Raw genomic sequence first — 23254 nt, forward strand, 5'->3', positions numbered from 1 at the left:
TACACTATCACACAAAAAGCCAGCTTCCAAACGTGCGCTTCACCACTCATCACAGCACAATAGCCTATGAAAATGCGTTTGACTGGATGTAATAGTGCAAAATGGCAGAACATTCAAAATCCTTGGATCCCCTTGGAAACCCACTCAGACAAAGCAAGATGAAAGCCATTTTTTTTTTAAATCCGGTACTGTACTTGAGTTCCTTTCCCACTCTCTCTCCCCTCCCCCTTTCTCCGTTAATTACTCTTGATTATTCCTGATCCTGTCTTGTCAGGGAGACGTTCAGCTCTAAAAACAAAGCGCCTCAAACACTCGTCAAACGAGAAGGGGAAAAGAGAGAGACAAAACATTTGCCGGATATCAATTTGCATGAAAATAAGCTTGAATTTTGCATGGGCTCTCAGAAAGAGGGTGAGAGAAGAAGAAAAAAAAGAGAGGGAAAGAGAGAGAGAGAGAGAGAGAGAGAGAGAGAGGTGGATTGAAAAGAGGACTTGCCAAGAGCGCGGTGGTATAATTAGCATTCTACCAAACAAACGAGCTTCAACAGAGCTATAATTAAGCAGGCCTGTAATTAAGTGTATGCCCTTTATCATAATGATCATGGTTAAAGCGCCTTTGATGGCTGCCAGTGGGTTATTAACGGCGTAACCCCACGCCACACTGCGCCCCCACTAGAATCAGGGTGTCATGACTGTCAGGCTAAAGAGTGCCCCTTTGTTTATCAAATACATTAGAGCCCAAATTAACACAGGGTGACGTGGCCGTACAATAGCTCCCATTGACTGCTCCGAAGAAAAATGTCCAGCCTACCAAAAAGCTGAAAAAACCTCTAAGTTGGTGCCAGGAAAAGTAGTCGGGCACTGCCTTTAGGTAGAAGAACATGGGCACCCGCAAAAGACCGTGCCCTTTTGGCAAAGGAAGAGGATGTTGTAAAAGGTCAAAGAAATCTTCCCATGAGTCATACGAATACTGACGCTTTGAGTGTTGCCATGGAAGATGTAGAGAATCTACAGAACTGTAACACTATTTCATCACTTTGGCACAGCTGAATGGTTCTTTGTCTGGTTAAACAGCATGGCACTGAGAGTGTATGTCACCTTGAAAAGTATTTGAATAAACAGTACTGTGCAAAAGTTTCAGGCAGCCAAGAATTTTTTTAATAGCTATTTATCTGAGCAGCGAGTTTATTTGCTCAAAAACAAACAACAACAACAATAACCCTAATGTTAAATCAAAAACAAACAGCATTATTATAGTAAGTAATGGTGTTCTGCATGTAAATGTGCTGGATTAACCCTTTCCAAATCTTCCAAGTCTTCATTGCAGTCCATTATTATACGAGGTTATCATCCTAAATTTAGTTTTACACAAGTTAATAAATATTTCATTATGTTCTCACAACAAAACAAACTCCCCTTTTGGTTTGTGTTCATTCAGAAATGTCACATCGTTTAAGGTGGAATGGTAAGTTGACTGTAGCTTGTTTGTGGTTGAAATTTAACTTCAAGTTAAAAACTGCAAGTTTTTACTCACTGTTTGAATTACCACAGAGCTCGTCTGTAACATGAGCTCTTTTGTTTTTTTAGCATTTCTGTAGCACGGTCTGTGTAATTTGTAATAGGAAATAAATCAATATCACCAATCTATGGAGCAGAAATTTACAACCTTGCAATGGACAGAGAGCCATTAAGGACCAAGATTATTACCAAGAATTACTTTTTTTACCCACTTACTGAGCCAGGGCTGTGTACAACACTGGACCTTTTTCCAGTGTGCAAACAGACAGGAGAGCTAAGAAACGGTGAGAAAAAATTTTCTGAATTTTATAAAAATGTTTTGGATTAAAATATCAAACATTGTCATATCTACCACTTTTTTTTTACATTTTTTTTTTACTTTTTACTGAACTTATGTTTTCGTATTTATTGTGAAAGTATATCTTTATAAAGATATATTTTCATACGTTAGTCTGAAGACAATTATTTAAAATAATATAATTAATAATTGCACTTGCCTTGTGCTCAATGATTCCGGGGGCTTGGCTCTGGACTGAACTCGATGCTGAACTGGATAAGCTTTTACAGATAATGAATGAATATTAATAATTTTAGGCCTAAAACATTTGCAGAATGCTGTACCTTTAAAATTTCTCACCGACAAAATGACTTTGTAATTGATGAAGCTTTGCCCCCTTCTCAAATCACCTCAGCCATGAGCTCAGCAACTATAAACACATAGGGATGGATCAGATCAGAAAGGTTAACAAAATCACCATCACAGCTTCTGTAGCCATTCAAATCATCCCTAGAGCTCTACTGGAAATCACTTGTAGAGCACAAGAATAATGCCGTGTATGCATTACCCAGCTTTAGAATGGTCTATTGAATGGCCACAAATGTACTGAGAGCCTCCCTCACTCCCAGGGTTTGGACGACTGAGCTGAAGATGGTGATGGCTTGTTTAGGTCCATAAAACTGAGTGAATAAACACGCGCTCTGCCCAGGTGAACCGCGGCGAGGTATGAAAGAGATAGGCGGGAGAGGGCCACATTTGAATCAATATGCCTTAATGGTGCGGTAGCGGGCGTTGAGGCTTTGATGAATCAAGCATGCCGCCAAACGGGCCGAGGCAGGAGTTGAAGGCCGGAGCGCTCCCTTTTATTGTCCGAGGATTAGGCTTTCAATCAGATCGCTCTTAGTATTCACCTTCCATTCATACTGGCCATCTCACAACACACAGAGACACACACACACACACACACACACACACACCCACAATGTAAGAAACATTCAAGCTCCAGGCAGGGAGTGCAGAGCCGATTCTGCAGGGAGAGAAATGGATGCGAGTTTGGGGTCGCGTCTAGGCGGAGCGCCCAAGCAGTGTTTGTCCAGACCGCAGCTGCCAAGGCCGAGGCCGTAAAAATAAAGAATGGAGCGAAGCCCACTCTCCCACTTCTACTCAAACACAGCAAGCTGCAGTCCGCCATGCTGATGGATGTCCTCTCGCACGGATGGATGAAAGTTGGTCGAGTGGGGCCAAATCTCAAAGGAACACTGTTGATATTCGCAGGTATAGCATTAATGATATACACCATTATGTTTTTTATTTCTTGCACTGGATATTAAATGAGATCAGACTTGGTAAATATTGAATAATGGGTTGTATATTTTCAGCATTAAAAAATACATGTTGTCAGTTCATCATTTTATTGTAAATATCATCTTCAAACTGGTTATAAATGACGATTATTAATAAGAATCATTTTGGTTTCCCAAGAAATAAAGTGATTTGAGTGATATTGCTGTTTTTTAGCAGTGCTACATACATATAAATAATTGTAATACTTAGTGTATATATTAGTTATTCAGATTATACTTTGTAGTTAATAAAATATCTTTTTTTTATATATTTTTAAAATATGTAGTTAGTCATATTTGCCTCATTGCTCAAATATTACCCTAAATGAATAAAATAACCTTTTGATACACTCATTGTCCATTTTATCAGGTATAATGTGTCATCCTACAATTACAGACATTAGTCCACCTGTTGCTTTGCATAGTTTGATTGTGCCCTTTCAACTTGTTTGTCAATGCTCAGTACACCCCAACATAGCAAGGATGATGGGTTTTTAAAAAAAACACTAGCTCATCTGTTGTTGCAGTCTGTGGTGTTCATCCTCTAGTCCTTCCTCAGTGGTCACTGCACACTCTTGGCTGGATATTTTTGGTTGGTGGACTATTCTCAGTCTAGCAGTCATACTGAGAAGTTTACAAACACCTTCAGCATTGCTGTGTCTGATCCACTTGTACCAGCACAACACACACCAAAACACCACCACATCAGTGTCACTGCAGCAGTGATAATGATCCAGCACCCAAATCATACCTGCTCTGTGGTGGTCCTGTTGGGGTCATGAAAACTTAAGAACCAGATGAAAGTGAGCTAACAAGCAGGCATGGCAACAGACGGACTACAGTCTACAAATGTATAAGTACAAATTTCTTCTGTATAGACATTGTCTGTAAATACAAGAACAAAAAAACAAAAGCCTAGGGCTAGAGTAACAGATCATCATAACAATCATAATAACACAGAACATTAATATTGACAGCTTTCATTTTTACACACTACACAGTTAGTGGTACATAGAATTCTGTTTTCATTTTAGCTACCTACTTTATCAACAGGTCCAAACGTGACTTATTTCTGTTAAGGTGGATTTCAGGGAGGGACAAAGGTGAAGAAAATATATAAAGGATTTTTAAAAATGCATGCAATCAACCCAAATGTGCCAACAAATAATGTTTACAACCTGTATTTCTGAATGCATCTGTATCTGTATCAAATAACACTATGCATTTTCCAGCAATTTCAAACATGCAGGTAGCCTCCTAGGTTTCAGGACATGCAACAGAAAAAAAGCCCAGTAATTCCTGACATACAATCTAGGTTCTCTATTTGATGATGGTAAAGGAGTACTATCCCAGGCCTGAGCAATGTTTCTAATTGCTGATTAGCACTGTGGACTGAGAGCAAGAATTGGTTAGTGGGTGAGTGATGGGGGTGTCTGGAGCAGAGTGTGTGCGTGGGCTGTGTGGATCATGCCCTTATTAATGGCAGTGTCAGGTGCAGTGAGAAATGTGGGCACTGAAATGCCCAGAGCCCACGGCTGCAGACGAATGGCTGCTTCAGGCTGGGAAGAGTTCCCCTACATGCTGCTGTAAGCTCTAATTCCTCACACTTCTATTGTCGGACGCACTGTCACTGGCAACCATACTCACCCCACACATATCTACTCAACATAAACACACACACACACACACACCACTAAAAGACCCAGTGCACGCATGCGTACTCTTAGATCCACTCTCTCACACAAACACACACACACACACACTCACAGATTTATATGTGGGGTAATGCTAAGAGACCGCTGGATGGAGGAATCAGTCAGGCACAGCAGAAGACTTCATGAAATGAGAAACCACAAGTCTTTAACTAAGAAACATACACACACACAGGAGTAAAGAAGCAAAACTCAGTGAGAAACTCAGTGAACATTAAATCACTTTAACTCTGATCCAGTGAAAAACATAAATCAATTAAAGCAACAATAGGTAGCATTTTTTATACCTTAAAATTACAGCTTCAAAAGTAGTAATGATTTCCCGAAGTGTACAAGAGAAATCTGAGCCTCTGTTGTCACTACTCTAGGCTCAGCACTGCAGAAACTGCACTATGCAAGTTTTAGAGGAGGGTTGGAAATCACCCCCTTGATTTCAGGAAAGTGCTGGAAATGTGAATTACACTCAGCAGCTGTAGGGGGAGCCCTGGAGCAAAAATAAAACGTCTTACCTAGTGTTGCATTAATTAACATGCTAAATGTAACCGCTTATCCAATTTAGGGTCGCGGGGGGTCCAGAGCCTACCTGGAATCATCGGGCGCAAGGCGGGAATACACCCTGGAGGGGACGCAAGTCCTTCACAGGGCAACACAGACACACACACATTCACTCACACACTCACACCTACGGACACTTTCAAGTCGCCAATCCACCTGCAACGTGTGTTTTTGGACTGTGGGAGGAAACCGGAGCACCCGGAGGAAACCCACGCGGACACGGGGAGAACACACCAACTCCTCACAGACAGTCACCCGGAGCTGGAATCGAACCCACAACCTCCAGGCCCCTGGAGCTGTGTGACTGCGACACTACCTGCTGCGCCACCGTGCCGCCCGCCATTTCATTACATATAATCCCCAATTTTAATTCTAGTCTCGGAAGTTGGAAGGAAGAATAAATGTCAATTAAAGGCTCCCACATGTTAAACATCCATTATGTGAGAACTCTAGAAAAAGGTTCAGCCAGAAAATATGATTGCTTGTGATTCGCTGAGCATTCAGGGGCCTCTCCCTCATGCTCACCTTTGCACCCAGCCCACACAATTAAATCTCCTCTCACCTGCTGCTCTACACACCAACACTCAGCCAAAACACTGGAGAGAAACAGAACACTGGGTTGACTTATTGTAGCAGTAGGTCATGCATAAAGGACAACAGTGCAAGTGGGTGGGGGAGGAGGAATATGAGGCTCTCTTCCTGAGGGTTTTAAAAAAATAAATAAATAAAAAAAAAATAAAAAATAAGGATCCTCTCTATGGTCCACACCAAAAAGAAGTTCTGGTCTCCTCCTCGTCCTTCGCCCGTAATCACGTGTGCTGCCTGAAGACGTCGCAGAGACATATTGTCGTTTATTTTGTCGCCTGGGCCTGCCATCTGTGCCATTCCAATAGAGGCGGCTGCAGTGGTGCCTAAGTATGGGGGTTTGCCCATGCCCCCCACACACCCCACCATCACACACACAAGCTCAGCCTGGTCATTAGTCAAATTGCCTAATGAGAGAGAATACAAATGGCCCCCTGCCCTGACAGGAGGAGTTTTGGAGGTGTCAGCGCTCCTGACCCGTGCTATGAGAACAGATGATGGCTCACTGCTATTTTGGGCTGTCTTTTAATGACTCTGCCACTGTCCTCTCAACTCTTTTCTTTTCTTTCTATTCTTTTTTTTTTTTTTTTTTGGGAATATTTAATTTTTCTCCCTCCCACTGAAGTTAATTCAGAAATTGACCAGATGGATATTAGTATTAATATGCATTAATGAATACTTGTTGAGATAAAATAATAATTTTTTAAATAATTATTTATTTTAATTAATAATCAAAATATAATTGTATCAAACTCAAGCAACATTTTTTTTCCAGCTGCAATGGGCCATATAAGCATAGGTGAAAAAAAAAAAACTAAAAAATCCCCCGTTTAAGAGCAGACATGATAAACAGTTTATTCTAAAAACTGAGACCTGAGTCTATCCACCATTTAAGAACGACACGGGCACTGGGCATAAATGAATACAGAAATGACAGTTGATGAAGATAAAAATAAACAAATTCTCACATTAGTTTTGTTAGTCACTCTGAAAAGAGTGTCTGCCAAATGCCATAAATGTAAATCTAAATGCTTGAGATAGAGAGAGTGAAAGAGAGAGTGTGTAGGAAGGGAGGGGTAGAAAATGAGAGAGTATTTAGTGAGAGAGACGAGGTGTTATTTTTCCATCTGGGTGACAAGCGGCCCTTGAAATCTGGTAGAGGGTTGGGCGCCAGCACGTAGTACCCACTGGGCCCCGCTTCATCAGTCTTCCAGAAAAAGGGAAGAGCCAACAGCACCTACTGCGCTCTGGCAAGCAGCACACGAGCACAGAGGAGAGAGTGTGCTCAAGAGCTCCTCCATCCACATAACCTGCCCCCACATGAGGGGCCAGGAAACAACAGAGATAAATAAACTAATAAGACTAGAGATGATTCTTTTTAGATACTCTAAAGTATGTCCACAAAAAAATAAAATAATGACAGATATCAGATGGGAATTGTACTAGTGGGAAACTATAGGAAGTACAATTAAAAAATAAAACACACAATACAGTATATATAAAAAATCAATATCAATCAATACCATTTACACTAATTCTGTTCAATACCAATACTGGTACATTCAATACCTCACAGGCAGATTATAGCAGCCGATACCTATAAATTATACTTAATATATATTTGTAATAAAAGAGTACAGCATAAGCAAATTATTGCTTATCTTTTGTTTTGGACTTGCTAAAGTAATCAGTACCAGCTCATATACATGCAGAAAGTGACTGTGGTGAAATGCTGGCCAACTGGGCTACAGCTGTGTGTGTTGCTGCTGCGCTCGAGCCTTAGTCTCTCTGAATAAATGGGCTAGGCCTCAACGGAGTGTGCATGAGCTGCAGAGCTGGCAGCCAAGCCTTCGCTAAATTGCGTGTGCCGGATGGGCTGCAGCAGAAGGCACAATTACACCAAATCCCCTCTTAATTAGCGGTTCTGTGGGCATGCTAACTCGCCACGATGGGGCAAACAGGAGAGGAAGAAACAAACACACAGCAGACAGAGTGGCAACTGGAAGCACAAAAGTGGCGGCAGGGTCAATCGGTTAGGGGCATGTCTTGAACTATGACCTTTATACACTCTGAACATTTTTTTTTAACTAATCTAGTCATGCTAAACTTGAACTAGCAGTTAGCACTGGACTAGCACTGGACTCTAACCAAGGCAGTACCTTTCTGGACATTCTCAGTGGCTTTATAGTGTTATTAGGTTTTCTGCGCTGGGTGTAGCACAACGATGCAAAGTGACATTTCGGCCCAGTGAGTAATGATGCGTGCCAGGACAGAGGCAGGAGGGATGACAGCCAAAGAGGCCTCGTTGGCAGCCACTGACCAGGCTATCGGCCCATTTATCATCCCCTAAAACCAATCCACCAATGCCTCACCGCCATTCCTCATTAATTATGCTAATCATAGCAGCGTTACACTCGTCAATGTCTCAGTAGGTGCCACAGTTCAGATGTGCCACTCATTGCTAAAGATAGTCATTCTGGTTGTGATGGGGAATAGTGTGGTCTCCCAGGTTGTAGTTTTTAATTGACCAATTCTAGCAATTTGCATGCTAACACTGGATGGTCACCATTTTATTAGGATAATTAAACAAACCAAAGAGCTAATCTCAAATAGCTCTACTTACAAGGAGCTTTGAAAGTTAGCAGATTTTGCCTGGGATCCCGTGAGAACTTCTTTAAATAACCACAGCTTGTTTGTGCTCAGCTTTAGCAATTCATTTGAAATTACAACCATAGCTACTCAGTTTCTAAGTATACACGCTTGATTAATATCTAAATCTACACGTCAAGTCTACAAGTAGGACCATGTCCATGAATTATGGCATACAGCAATATAGAATATATTGCACAATGTTGGTGTAAGAGACAAGCATTTTTTTTATAGTTCCAGGGCTTAGGGAACCTGGATATTGTTTCAAAAAAGTAAAGTGCTGATACAGATATTACAGTGAGAGCTCATACTTTGGAAAAGAATAGCAGGCGCTCTTTACAAAGAGCCTTCGGGAAGCTCACATGCCCCTCATCTGAAATGGCTTCATTTCCCTGAATCTAATTGTGAGGTTAAATCAGACTATATATTAGGAGCTCATTAATTACCAACTTAACGAGTCAGCGGACCCATTAAAAGATCTTTAAGGGCATATTTGATCATAAATCTCCTTAAACTATATTTAATGGCTGGATTTCGGGGAAATATTTTTATCAAGTTCTAATTAGATGTGTGATAACAAAGGCCGTTGAACATGAGGGCAATGGGAAGGCTGAGACAGGCCCATCCATTGAGGGTGGCCATGTTTGATAGGCTAGAGACTAATGGGGGTACAGATCTTATTCTGGGCCAGGAGATGGACGGGTGAGGAATGATGCTCCAGACTGCGATTAGGCCCATAGGCACAAGGCTCTCATTACTCTTAGGCTCCAGTTTATTAGCCTCGTCGAAAGTTAGGCACAGATTTACTAAGACCATTAGCACATTTTGGAATTCTTGGCATGGGCAAAAGCAAATGTCAACAAGGATGTCAGATATCTTGACAGCTCGCATAGATGTGGCGTTTATTTTCCAGCACAGTGGTGGAAAATAAAATCAAGCCTTAAAGGCGATGTTCATGATTTTAATCAAAAAACATTATTTATATATTTTTTATAAAATTCAGAAGATGTTTCCTCACCATTTGCTAGCTCTCATGTCTCTTTGTAAGTCTATTGTGTTTATGAAGCCCTGGTGTCAGTCAATTGCTAAAAAAATGTGTAATGTGTAAACAATGTGTTTATGCTCAGTCTGGTATGCTAGGCTAACTCTCTCTCTCTGCTCATGGCAGTTAAAAAGCATCTGGAGCTTTTTAGACAACAGAGAGAACTCCAAACATTGAGAAGCACAAACCGAGATAAGGATTTTGCTCTATTCCTGCTCCACAGATGGGTAATATTGACCTTTCTTTTTTTTTTTGCTGTTTCGGTTAACTTAAGGTGGAAATATTTCCAAATTATGGAGACAGCTAACTGCATGAATGTAAACAGACCAAAAGTACAATAAAACTAAAAAACTCGAGTTACAAATTAGTTTCTGTCATAGTTCAAATATTAAGTAAAACCTACAGGCACATACAATTTCAGGCATGTACAAAAAAAAAAAATCCTTTATTTTTTGCCCCAAACATACCGTTCCACTTTAAAAGGTGCAGAGCTACTGAATGTAAACTAACCAGAGAGGACTGCAGTTCCCCACAACTTTCCCTTTAAGGCTTGGACTATTTGAAGTGAGAGCATACTGGCTTCTGTACCTTAAAACACACTCTAGTATTTTTACCATAAAATTACAGCTCCCCAACCCCACTTGCTGTGGAAGAGAGCAGGTAAGCAGTTTTTTTAAAGTAGAATAATTCTAGGTTAAGATATGTTATTAATGTTAATAGACACCAAACATAGCTTCATGGATACATGGAAATTCACACAAGCCAAGCAACTTTTAAAGCTCTTCTATATTCTCTCTTGGCTCTCTCTACACTGGCCATGAGAATAAATCATTAATAGATTTTTTCTTTTTTTTTTTTTTTGGAAAAGAAGCTGTATGCAGTCTTTCATGCCCTGTCGCCAGCCTGAAGTCCTTGGCTCCCTTTCAGATGTTCAGAGCAGTTTTATTGCCCCGAAATTGCATGGCTTAAATTGTGTACCCATCGAAAGTAAAACACAGCTGTAAATTTGCTCTCCACATGCCCCCCCCCCCACCCATCAAATATCCATACACAATTCATTTAGAGCAATTTAGCTGATGCTAAACAGAATCAAGGTGAACTTTCAATGGGCGTTCAGCAAATGTAGAGGAGTGGGGTGGGTGGTTTGGGTGGGGGGGTAAAAAATGGAGGCTGGCTGCAGGTTTTTTTTAATCAAGCCTCTCTTCAAGGCTAGCCAGCGAGCCATGGAGCACCCATACTTAGTGGATGAGTTTTTGTGCCGCTAGCCCAAGCGTGTGTGTTCTCTAATCCTTCAGCCTAAAATGTTTTGGTATTGTAAAATATGGCCAAGGCACTGGAGAAAAGCTGCTGGGCTACAAGACGCTGGAAGATTACAGTCACGATTAAAAGCCTATGGGATCCTCCTCGACTGCCAAGAAGGCCTGCCAGAGTCGGTAATGGCACACTCTGCACCAAGAGATAAGATGGAACTTTTGTTTGAAACCTGATGAGAGGCTTCCTAATGAAAGTGCTGGCCCAAAAATAATCTTTTTTCTCTGTGTTAGTCAATCAAAAAATGGTGTGGTGGGGGATAGGAGGGGAAAAGAAAAAAAAAGAGGCGGGAGAAAGTGAAGTCATTTTGCATAATCAGTGAGCGCCATCTGGAACAATTAACGGAATTCCACAGAACTCGGAGGATCAGTCATATTGGCTTATTAAAGATCCCGAATTATATGAGCAATAAATCTGCAGGAAAATGAAGCATACCCCAGCCTGTCATCACTATTTTAACTTCAAATACACAGGAATGTTCGATAAGGCTGAAAAGAAGAGATTAATATATGCAAATTGTGTCGAGCATTTTAAAAGCCACCCCCATTCCACCCCCCACCCCCTTACCCAACAACTGTCTCCGTTCCCTTTTTTCTGTCTCTTATTATGAGCCTTTATGTTTTATTCATACACCAGCTCACCTGTCATTTCATAAGCTCTAATATTATGGGGGTATTATTAAAGCACGTAAAGTGGCGCTTTAATTGGAAAGCTCCGTTGCATTTTCCAATTATTTAGAGCAAATTAAAAGCAGATGCACATACTTTAATAAGGAGTCTAATATCGGTTCCGGGAAATCAAAAATCATTGTCACCCGTTCTAGCGTGATATTTTGCAAACCCAAGTTAATTTTGGATCATCTTCCAGCATCTCTCTCTCTAAAAATGAACTGTCTTCCCATCTCATAATTGAACTTCTTTTAATGGATTGGGAAATAATTGCGCTCCATATTAGGTTAGATCAGAGGCGATGATTCTTTTTTTTTTTTTTTGATTAATGTGATAGATATGTTAATGTCTTCTGTATTAGGTTTATCATTATATTACTGTAATGCAAGCTGAAAGGTCTGTCATTCCACAGAGATAAAAAATTCAAATGGCAAGTATGATAAAATAATGCACAACAAACTGCTAACTGCTATGTTAAAAGTAAAAGAGCTACATATATTTAATAACAAGCTGAAGTGCTGAAGTTATCAGTCTATGGTCAGATGGTATACTTTTATAGCACTGGGGGAAGTGTGGGGTGGGGGGGTTTCATCATAAAACATTTATTCAAATATATCACTTCACAGATGTTGAAAATGGAACATTTTCATACTGATTCTCTTTTCTAATTAGGAGACATTCTGTCTCCACTCCATATAATATGTAGAAGAATAGGCACAGAGACCTGCACAGTTTTAAATACACTGCGGTCAAACAAAGCAGTGACTGCAGTTGTAGTGCAAAAGACCTCACACTGCAATGAACCAAGACTGTCATGTGAGTGAAGGTTGAGAAATCAGCGTGAATTAGTTTTTAATATTCTGGTAATAAATGTCAAAGCACTGGCACCTCTCATCCACACATAGTACAACTGACGATGATAGACTCTCAGACGTGTTGACTCTTCCTCCAGGCTGGGTGTTTTTTTTTTTTGTGTGTGTGTGTGTTGATTTTTTTTTTTCTTTTATCTAGAAGTGACGGAAGGTTTAATCGAGAAAGCAGGCAATTCATCAATCCTAAAGGAGCTAGTGCTGCTAGCCTGACAGGGCACACATGGTTTTAGACCAACCTGAACCTGGCCAGCTGTCACACACACACACACACACATACACACACAGTCCCTCACAATTAAGGCAAATCCAGCTGTCTGTTCCAAACCCCAGTCTTGGTCTTCAGGTCGTCACCTGGTTAATGAAGAGACATAAATAAGCCACTCGAGAAATACGGGTGGGGGTGTGGTGTGGGGGGTGCGACATGCCGCTAAAAATTCTTAACAAATCATTAAAAAGCTTCTTCAAAAGCAAAGAAAATCTTCCCTCTCTATTCACACAGCAGCTAAGTGGAGATGGCCACTAAATCATTTGCGAGACATTTGCCAAACATCGCTAAAGATTGATCAATAGCACACACGACTTGATGGAGTAATGATTGCTGGCAGGGCATGTGCCCACCTGTCAATCAACTGCCATTGCCACAGAGACGGAATCGCAGTAACTATATCAATTATTCTTGTTACAGAAGTAAATTCTTTGATACCACCCAAAGCTAAATGTGCCAGTCACCCAGTTTCATGTGCACATCCTGTGTACTCATAATTAACTATTAATTATGAACACATAGCATCACACGGTAAAAGCATCTTGCTAAGATTATTTACCAACAAAGTCATTAATTAATAGAAACTAAAGGTGTGCAAAATGGCAAACATGAAATATCATGATGTTTGACATTACACATTATATATTACAATATGAATTTGCAAATAATAAAAATCAAACAGTTGTTTGGAATAAATTAAAAGAGGATAATGATGTAACTGAATGACATCCATTAAGTTTCTATGCAGTTTTTTTTTATCTGTCTTATGAGATATATTAATATCTCATATGTTACAAAAATGTCATCATGATAACGATTTGACATGCTGTCCTGCCCTAATGTAAACACGGCAATATATAAGTAATCTAGAGGGAAGAGACACACATTATATCTACACATATCAAAACAGCATTTATTTATATAAGCTTGAGTAACAAATATATTTATGTAGAATCATATACAATAGTTTAGGTGCCACGGTTAAATTAAATGTTTTGATGATTCGAAAATGAAAAATATGTGAAATGCATAATATGCATAATTCACAGCAGATAAAATGTTTTTTTTTCCATCATGTTAACTCAGCAGGTATATAGAATTTTTGTGGCGATAATAAAAAATTAAACAACAACAACAAAAAACACCTCTAAAATGTGTTCCATGTAGAGGATGTGTGAATTTATTTTTGTAATGAACGAAAAATGCAAATCCCAAGTTTTGCATATTGTCTGCATATGTAAAACAATAACAAAACCAAACAAGTCAGTTAAGCTTCCATATTGCTCATTGTACAGATAAAGCAGTGTATGAGATTACAGTTGGGCTCTTGGCTCACCAGAGCCAAGTAGATCATCTTCACCACATGGTGTCTCTCTCCAGCCAGAGAAGACACAAACCTGCCATGGCTGCACGTGCTCAAAGGATCCTAACTGAGTCGAGCACAGCAGAGAAAACACCTCTACCTATGCCAGCGGTCAGCAGGACCTTCACACGCATCTCTCTTCCCATGTGTGTTAGTGTTGAATATTTCATCATATAAACGCACACAAGTATGTCAATATTCCAGACAAGTGATGAGTAATTACACACAGCTGGTAAATGCTCTCGGGTGGGTAGTGGGAGCTTTCTGTGGGGAGTCTGTGCTCGCTCTTTCAAATGATCGTCCGATTTGTAAATCCTTCTGCATGTTACATATGGAGAAGATTGCTATGAACCTATTTTTACTAAGGCTTTATGGTGCTTTTGGAATTTGGCATAACTCACCAGTTGTGCTGTTGGAGTACTGGTATTCAATGTCGGGCCGAACCGTGCTCCTCTTTGGGCAGCTGGACTTTCTGGACACAGGTGTCTGACTACAGAAAAGGGAGAAAGACAGAGAGCAAAATAATAAGGACTGAGGTGATTAATTTCGCTTAACACAACATTAGTTAGTATTTATAATCTTAAAATTACAGCTGCAGTATCATGGTGATGCCTCACTGACCTATAATAGGGAGAATAGAGCCTCTGTTTTTGCTACTCCAGGCTCAGCACTTCAGAAACTGCACTATGTAGCTTTTAGAGGGGGGTAGGAAACCACTCTCTCTCTTAAATTCAGAAGAGTAAATTACACTCTGCAACTGTAGGGAGAGCCCAGGAGCAAAATTGCCAACTTGCCTAGTGTTCCTTTAATGCACTTCAGTAAAATCATTAAAAAATATATTTTAAATGGTATAGTAAAAATGCTTGTAACTGTCTATTTTCATTAAGCTCTTACTGGTGACATATTGAGGCAATTATATTTAATCAACCATTTAAAGTAGGTAAATACTTTACAATAGGTAAGATTTGGGTTTTTTGCTCCTGGAGGTCCCTCCTACTTTAGTTAAGTTTTACAGAACTGCGCTGAAATCAACGAGGAAGGAGAAGGAGGGCTAGTTGTTTATCCTCCTCCAAAAGTTACATAGTGCAGTGCTGATGCCCGAATAGCATAGCAGAGGCTATATTCTCCCTACTACAGGTCAGTGAAGCGTCACAATGATTTTGAAGCTGTGTTTTAATAATTTAAGCTAAAAATATTAAATATATGTTGCTTAAACAATTTAACTAAATATACACTGGAGAAGAGGTCAGCCTTTATTAGCAAATTAGATAGAGAAAACACAACAGTTGCATGCTGTTAATGCTGAGTCTCTATCCGGATACATGCCAAGGACTTCATCTGATCATTAACCCCCTCTCCCTCCCACAGGCTGCTCCCAAGTGCCGAGGAGAGGTTGTCATGGAGTCAATGATAATAAGAGCAGTTTCTGAGCCCAGCATGGTGCCACACATTCACACTTACTTCACCAGCAGCAGGCCAGACAAAAAAAAAAAAAAAAACTCAAACCTTTTTTGCCCTTACACACACACACACACACACACACATTATCACCTTATCAACCTTGAGAAGGTGGCTGTAGCCAGACTATCAATGTCATACTACATGGACAGATCATCTGGTCGTCTCGGCTTGCCCTGTCTCACTGGAGCATCATCAAGTAGCCTTGAGAAGAGAACACTGTAACGATGCATGGGATAAGCTACTTTTTCTGTTTCCTGAGGGATGCTTCAGTTAGGGTCCAGTTACCTTATTTACAAGTAAGTTAGCTATTGTGCAAAAATGTGAATATCAGATCAGTGATTTAAAAAAAAGAGAAATGCTACTGTATAATATCTGCTGTAGTACCGCATCATGTAAATTCACAATACTTAAATGTTGTCATAACATCAGTGTGCCTCATTTACAAGTTAGCTGTTTTGAAAAAAAAAAAGTGAATATCAGGAGAGTGAATAAAAAAAATTAATAATAAACATCTACTGTATTTTTACATGACGTGATACCATGCCCATACTTAACTTTGGCTGTAACATAAAAATAGCCTGCAATGCACTTCCTGGGCAGTCTGAGTGTGCACCACTCTCCTCATCAATCAAGCACTGGTGAATTACGCTCTCTGACTCATTCACAGGGATCAATAAATCCTCTGCCATGCTGCTGAGTCTTCCAGCATCGGGAGCGCCGCATAATTCCACTTTACGCATGCTTTGAAGACCAAATGAGCATCTCCAACAGGTTACACAACATCTCGGATGCACTGAAGTCAAGCAGAGTCATGTTCAGGGAGAGATTAAAAGCAAAGTGACACGTAAGAGAGAGTAAGAGAGTTGTTTAGGTGATGAGAACATCCAGAGAAACTTCTTAGAAGAAGTTTCCAAAATGTTGACTGAAAGAGGCCCAGAAAAGAATCAAGAAGAGAGATTGTAGAAACCCTATAAATGAACAATTGAAAGAAGAGTTTGAGGAGTTAGAAACCTAGCCAACTCCTAAGGCACGCTTCAGAGATACTTTGGGTCAAGTTTGGAGTCCAGCTCTAATCTTCTGAAAACATTCGATATTCCATTGTGGCTACTCTGCATTTCTATCAGTTGTGATGAGATAAATAAATGCAGTAATTTCTATCAGGGGCTATAAAACAAGCTCCTTGACAGGTTGTGGTATTTATGAACTGAAGCCTGCAACTCAGATTTATTTCCCTCGATGGGGCTGACTTTCCCCCCTGTTCATCTGCATCAGCATTCGGCCGTGTTCAATCCGGCCCAATGGTGAATTTTTAAAAGGTTGACATCAATCTTGTGGAACCGATTGCCACATTTAATGAAGACTTTCCTTCGTTTGCAAAGGTTGACTCAGATGCAAAAGGGAAAAAAAAAGCAAGGGGACATGACTCTTCCTGCGTCGAGGCATTTCACAAACAGCGATAAACTGAAGGGAGATGGTTTTTCACTCTCCGTGAAACTGGCCTTGACCACCACCAGCCAGTGAAGCAGCAGGAAACAATAGAGAATGATCTGGACTGATACACAAAATGGAAATGAGATATATTCAGCCAAAGGCCTCAATAAGACATTAATCTGTGGGGATGTAACATATCAGCTATTTTGATAAGGTCAAAATGGAGATATGGAGAAGTGGTCTTTAAAGAACGTACCATTAGAGAATAAAAAGTATATCCACTTAGACCCTGTGAAGGAGTTCTGAATTACTTCTTATTACCAAAAAAAGAAAAATAAACTTCAAAAAAGTGTTTTATTGTTGTAGGCAATTGGAAACTGGAACGAAGGTTGAACTAACTGAAGTGAGACAAAGGCATCAGTGCACATACTAACATTTTCCAGCTACACTGGCTTGGAGAGCATATGGCAAATCAATTACGTGTCTAATTTGTAAAACAAAAAACATGGCAAGTGTATTGCCACTTAATCACCAACAGCCCTTATCCTCAGATTATGCTGGCCATTGGAGTTTTGTGTACAATTAATCATCATTCAAGTCAGCAAACTCCATATTGACACATATCCCTAATTTGAATATCTAATTATGCTGTTGTTCTATATTGGACCATTGCAAAACTGTGGGCACTGGCTAGATGATAAAAAGAATGCACAATTTAACTTGTGCAATGCACTGAACAATATTAGGGGATGGGAAAACTCGTACTTACTGTGTTTTAGGTGAGATTTGAACCCTCTTAAATCCAAGCAAAACTGGGAGTTTTCAGTTCTCATTTTCCTACCTACCTAACTTTCAGATTAGTTACATGGCAGGTTAATAAGCCTAGAGATGAAAGGGTTAAACTAAAAACTAAATGCATTAGACTTATCAGAGTTTGATCCCCAGCTATGCTACTGCATTGCTTGGCTTCACTCTCTCAGTGGGTATAAGGGTTCTCCTTTTTCTCAAACCATTTAAGCAATGCAGAGATTCTTTTAGCTAACATATGAGAATTGGGAATTTAGCCATCTTCTGCAAGTGTTTTGAGCTCTCCAATTACTTTCAGTCAGCAGCATGTTGAAAAAAGAAGAGGCTGGATCACATGTCTCAGAGGAAGTATGCGGTTGTCTTTAAACTTTTAGCTTAGCAGCAATATATGATTGCGGGGATCTAGCACTTGAGCTAAATTTGTGAAAAATAATCTACTCATATTGCTTTAGGCACACATTAAAAACATTACATTAAAACATTATAAAAACATCTACATTAAAAACATATTATTTTATTAATTCATTTTATTATTTTTTAAACATAATTGTAAGTGTGAGGAGTTTGCCCAGCAGAACTACCTTATCAAAACCTTGAAAAATATAGTAAATTTGTAAATTGTATAACCACACTCTAAGGTAAAGTGGAAATTAAACCTTGGATTACAGTACAAGGTTTTAAACAAAGAGGTACTTTAGTTATACAAATGCCTCAAGAGCTTTAAGAACAGAGATGACTGACTGCAAGGAAAAAAAGAGAATACCTGGAAGGTATGAAGCTAAAAGGGCAGGTGGAAAAGTTAAGGATTTGACTCAGAAGACAAATTAGGAGCAAGTCTTCAGATGAAGAGACAGTTACATCAGACCTAGCATGGGTAGTCTCAAATGATGTGCAGAAAGTACACTCCTCTGACTGGAGAGAGCCTTCAACTGGTGTGGGCTCTGAACAGGTTTTCTACAAAATGGTTCAGCAGGAAATGTACATTATACAGAAGACTGTTTAAAAAAGATTTGGTGAAAGTTAAACAAGGAATAAAAGTTTGTTACACTTACAAAAACCCTTACAAAAACTTTCCTTAATATTGAGCATGGCATTTAATATGGAAATCAAATAATCCTAGACTCCCACACACAATTCACCATAGACATATCTATTAATATCTACAAGTACCAGGTAAACGATGTTCAATTAATTGTCTAAATCACGGTATCAAAAGCACCCTCCCACACGCTCACCACACCATGGGTGGCTGATGAGCAACTGAAACAGGCAACAGTGGAGAGGATGGAGTATGGGTCCGTGTAGAACATCTGTCATGGCTTGGACAGATAGGCGGAATCCTTTGGAGAAGCAAGACAAGGATAAAAATAATATCGGCGGAGTAGCGGATGGACCGAGTTGGAGGAATGTGGAGGCTGGTGTTTTGACACTCATCCGCGCTCCTCCATGACAACACCTCAACGCTCAGCTCTGCGCTGGCGGCCCTCCCAGCCCACGGTATGTAGACAGCTCCTTTCAGCAGTGGCACCTTCCACACTTGTCATTACGCTCCTTTAAGTTGCGTGTCAGGTACGGAAAGGGAGAAATCACGGCAAGCGCGGCTTGAGAAGCTGAGAGAGTGGAAGCCCTAAACAACAACAGATCTTTCCTGATAATTCTATCATAGATGGCACCGCTCAGTTTGCATTTACTTGATGCAGGAGGAAATTTGCAACTTTTTAGGGCTTTTCCTGAATAAAAAGCCTCAGAAATAAAAAAAGGAAGAGCATGTCTGCAAAAGCAGATGCTGGAAGATGCTGTCAAAACTATACACATACTGTACAATGGAGGATCTCCCAGAGGACTGGGATCGTGGCTGTTGTTAAGAGAGTTGATGCTTTGCAGGTGAGATGCAGCCAGCTCCATCAAACATGCAGAGGAATCCATGACACGCATTCTTTAACTCTTATCTTGACAGTGTACACAGTACTCAACACTTTCAGATAAGGCACAGAACCTACACCCTATACATTAAGAAGCAACGTTTCACCGTAGCACTGTCAAACACAGAGAGAGAAGAAAAAAAAGAGTCGTTGTCTCAACCTAAGACAATTTGTTTTTAGAAAACAAAGTGGCCTCAGCATTTATTGTATACAGGCAAAAGTTTGAAAAATGTAGCTTCAAGAACTTTAAACTAGAGAACACAACAGAGTTGGGCAGTCAAGACATGACAGGCACTGGGGCTGTTTTACAGTCTATATTCATTGACCTCCACAAGACACATCCATGGGGTTGAATCATTGTCTTGAAAGGAGAAATCATAAAAATCAAAACAGGCTCACAAGAGGAAAGATGTTTGGCCTCTACGTTTATATTCCTTAGCCTTTTGATTTAAAAAGCCTCCCTCCTTTATATGAGGCCCATCATTGCGAGAGAAATGTCAAAAACCTTGATTCTTTAGGCAAAAAATGAAACCGAAATATTAGCGCAAGGCCAATTTATGCTAGCTGTCGGTCTGGAGGTCAGATATCAGGGCAGGGATGACAGTTTTATCAGGAGGACAAACGGCAGCTTGAGCGGAGAGAAGAGCCGCTGAAGTAGACTTTAAAAAAATACTCAGTCTGAACAACAACCTCTCCCGAGTCTATTGGTTTGAAGCTTGCCCGGCATTCCCATTCCCATATTTTGGGCACATTACATTTATTTGCACTAATTCAATCATATTTATCACATATTTAATACTAATCTGGATTGTTATTTTAATGTGTATTTTATGTAAAAATGAGTATATCATTTGTCCTACAGTATATTATATACAGTGTATATTTGTTGTAAATTATATATACAACTAGTTATGGCAAGCCAAACAGGAAATACTTAATGAACATTGATATATATAGAATGAAAGCTGATATATACAGAATGAACTTTGATATATATATAATGAACTTTGATATATATAGAATGAACGCTGATTTATATAGAATGAACTTTGATATATATAGAATGAACGCTGATATATATATAATGAACACTGATATATATAGAATGAATGCTGATATATATAGAATGAACTTTGATATATATAGAATGAACACTGATATATATAGAATGAACTTTGATATATATAGAATGAACACTGATATATATAGAATGAACTTTGATATATATAGAATGAACACTGATATATATAGAATGAACGCTGATATATATAGAATGAACTTTGATATATATAGAATGAACGCTGATATATATAGAATGAACGCTGATATATATAAAATGAACTTTGATATATATAGAATGAACACTGATATATATAGAATGAACACTGATATATATATAATGAATTTGATATATATAGAATGAACACTGATATATATATATATATATATATATATATATATATATATAATGAAAGCTGACATACAGGGGTTGGACAATGAAACTAAAACACCTGGTTTTAGACAACAATAATGTATTAGTGTGGTGTAGGGCCTCCTTTTGCGGCCAATACAGCGTCAATTCGTCTTGAGAAAGTCCTGTACAGTGGTCAGAGGGATTTTAAGCCATTCTTCTTGCAGGATAGTGGCCAGGTCACTACGTGATGCTGGTGGAGGAAAACGTTTCCTGACTCGCTCCTCCAAAACACCCCAAAGTGGCTCAATAATATTTAGATCTGGTGACTGTGCAGGGGGAGATGTTCAACTTCACTTTCATGTTCATCAAACCAATCTTTCACCAGTCTTGCTGTGTGTATTCGTGCATTGTCATCCTGATACACGGAATCGCCTTCAGGATACAATGTTTGAACCATTGAATGCACATGGTCCTCCAGAATGGTTCGGAAGTCCTTGGCCATGATCATTCTATATATATCAAAGTTCATTCTATATATATCAGCGTTCATTCTATATCCCCCATACTCAAATAGCGGCCTCCTGGCCTTTTTGGGCCCATTGGGCATCTATTTCTGGCCCGAGAGCTGTTTTGAAAAGTTTTTTTTTTTAATATTATGATTTTTTTGTCAGTCGCTCTGTCCGCTCTTATTTTGAAATCGCGCACCGCGATCTCAAGTCGAGGCTGGTGATTGCCTCTGTGGCAACAATAAACAGATAGCAGTAAAGCCTTCGGAAACGAGACAGTCACTCTCTCGCTCAGCAGCAGCAACACGTTTACCGACTGGAGCAATGATGACATGCCCGAAATTTGCCCCAAAAAGAAAACTGTGTTCAATGTTCATTCTATATATATCAAAGTTCATTCTATATATATATCAATGTTCATTCTATATATATCAATGTTCATTCTATATATATCAAAGTTCATTCTATATATATCAATGTTCATTCTATATATATCAGCGTTCATTCTATATATATCAGCGTTCATTCTATATATATCAATGTTCATTCTATATATATCAAAGTTCATTCTATATATATCAGCTTTCATTCTATATATATCAAAGTTCATTCTATATATATCAATGTTCATTCTATATATATAAAAGTTCATTCTATATATATATCAATGTTCATTCTATATATATCAGCTTTCATTCTATATATATCAGCGTTCATTCTATATATATCAATGTTCATTCTATATATATCAAAGTTCATTCTATATATATCAACGTTCATTCTATATATATCAGCTTTCATTCTATATATATCAAAGTTCATTCTATATATATCAATGTTCATTCTATATATATCAAAGTTCATTCTATATATATCAGCGTTCATTCTATATATATCAGTGTATCAGTGTTTGGCTTGCCATAACTAGTGCTGGGCGATAAAATGATATTTATTTGTTTCTACCTGGAACCTGGAAAAAAGGCGGGAATACACCCTGGAGGGGGCGCCAGGCCTTCACAGTGCTAAATATATATATATATGTGTGTGTGTGTGTGTGTGTGTGTTTGTGTGTGTGTTGTAGTCTCCTGTTTACTCTGTTTGGGGGTGTATTTTGTCTGGTATGGCGACCCACGGTGACAAGCGCCGAAACGTTACCTTGTGCACAGGAAGAACCTTGACTGTCCAAAATTATTTTGTCTCAGATTTTAATTGGCTGGATAAGCGGTTACATACAATGAATGAACGCACGGGTGAAACTGAATACGTTCTGGCTTTCCCACGTTACAAGCACTGTTCTAAGCCTTTTAATGGGTTAAGTGCAATATATTTATTAATGTATTATTTTCTACCTTTCTATTCTTTTTGCTTCTTTAAACTTTTGAGGTGGTAATGCCTTAAGAATTTAAGATTTCATGACACAAGACATATTATATATATATATATATATATATATATATATATATATATATATATATATATATATATATATATATTCATTATCTGTAACCCTTATCCAGTTCAGGGTCGCGGTGGGTCCAGAGCCTACCTGGGGCA

The 23254-nt window shown here is 39.2% G+C and overlaps 1 protein-coding gene across 2 annotated transcripts in view; it reads right to left on the reverse strand.

The window, feature by feature from the left end:
- Positions 1-23254, reverse strand: part of mvb12bb (multivesicular body subunit 12Bb) — a 121916-nt gene that overhangs the window by 11066 nt on the left and 87596 nt on the right. For both annotated transcript variants that reach the window (XM_066644803.1, XM_066644802.1), the window contains exon 7: positions 14561-14649. In XM_066644803.1, coding sequence (XP_066500900.1) covers positions 14561-14649 — 89 coding nt within the window. The remainder of the gene's footprint in view (positions 1-14560; positions 14650-23254) is intronic.

This window comes from Hoplias malabaricus, chromosome 14 (assembly GCF_029633855.1).
Source record: "Hoplias malabaricus isolate fHopMal1 chromosome 14, fHopMal1.hap1, whole genome shotgun sequence".
Taxonomy (NCBI): Eukaryota; Metazoa; Chordata; class Actinopteri; order Characiformes; family Erythrinidae; genus Hoplias; species Hoplias malabaricus.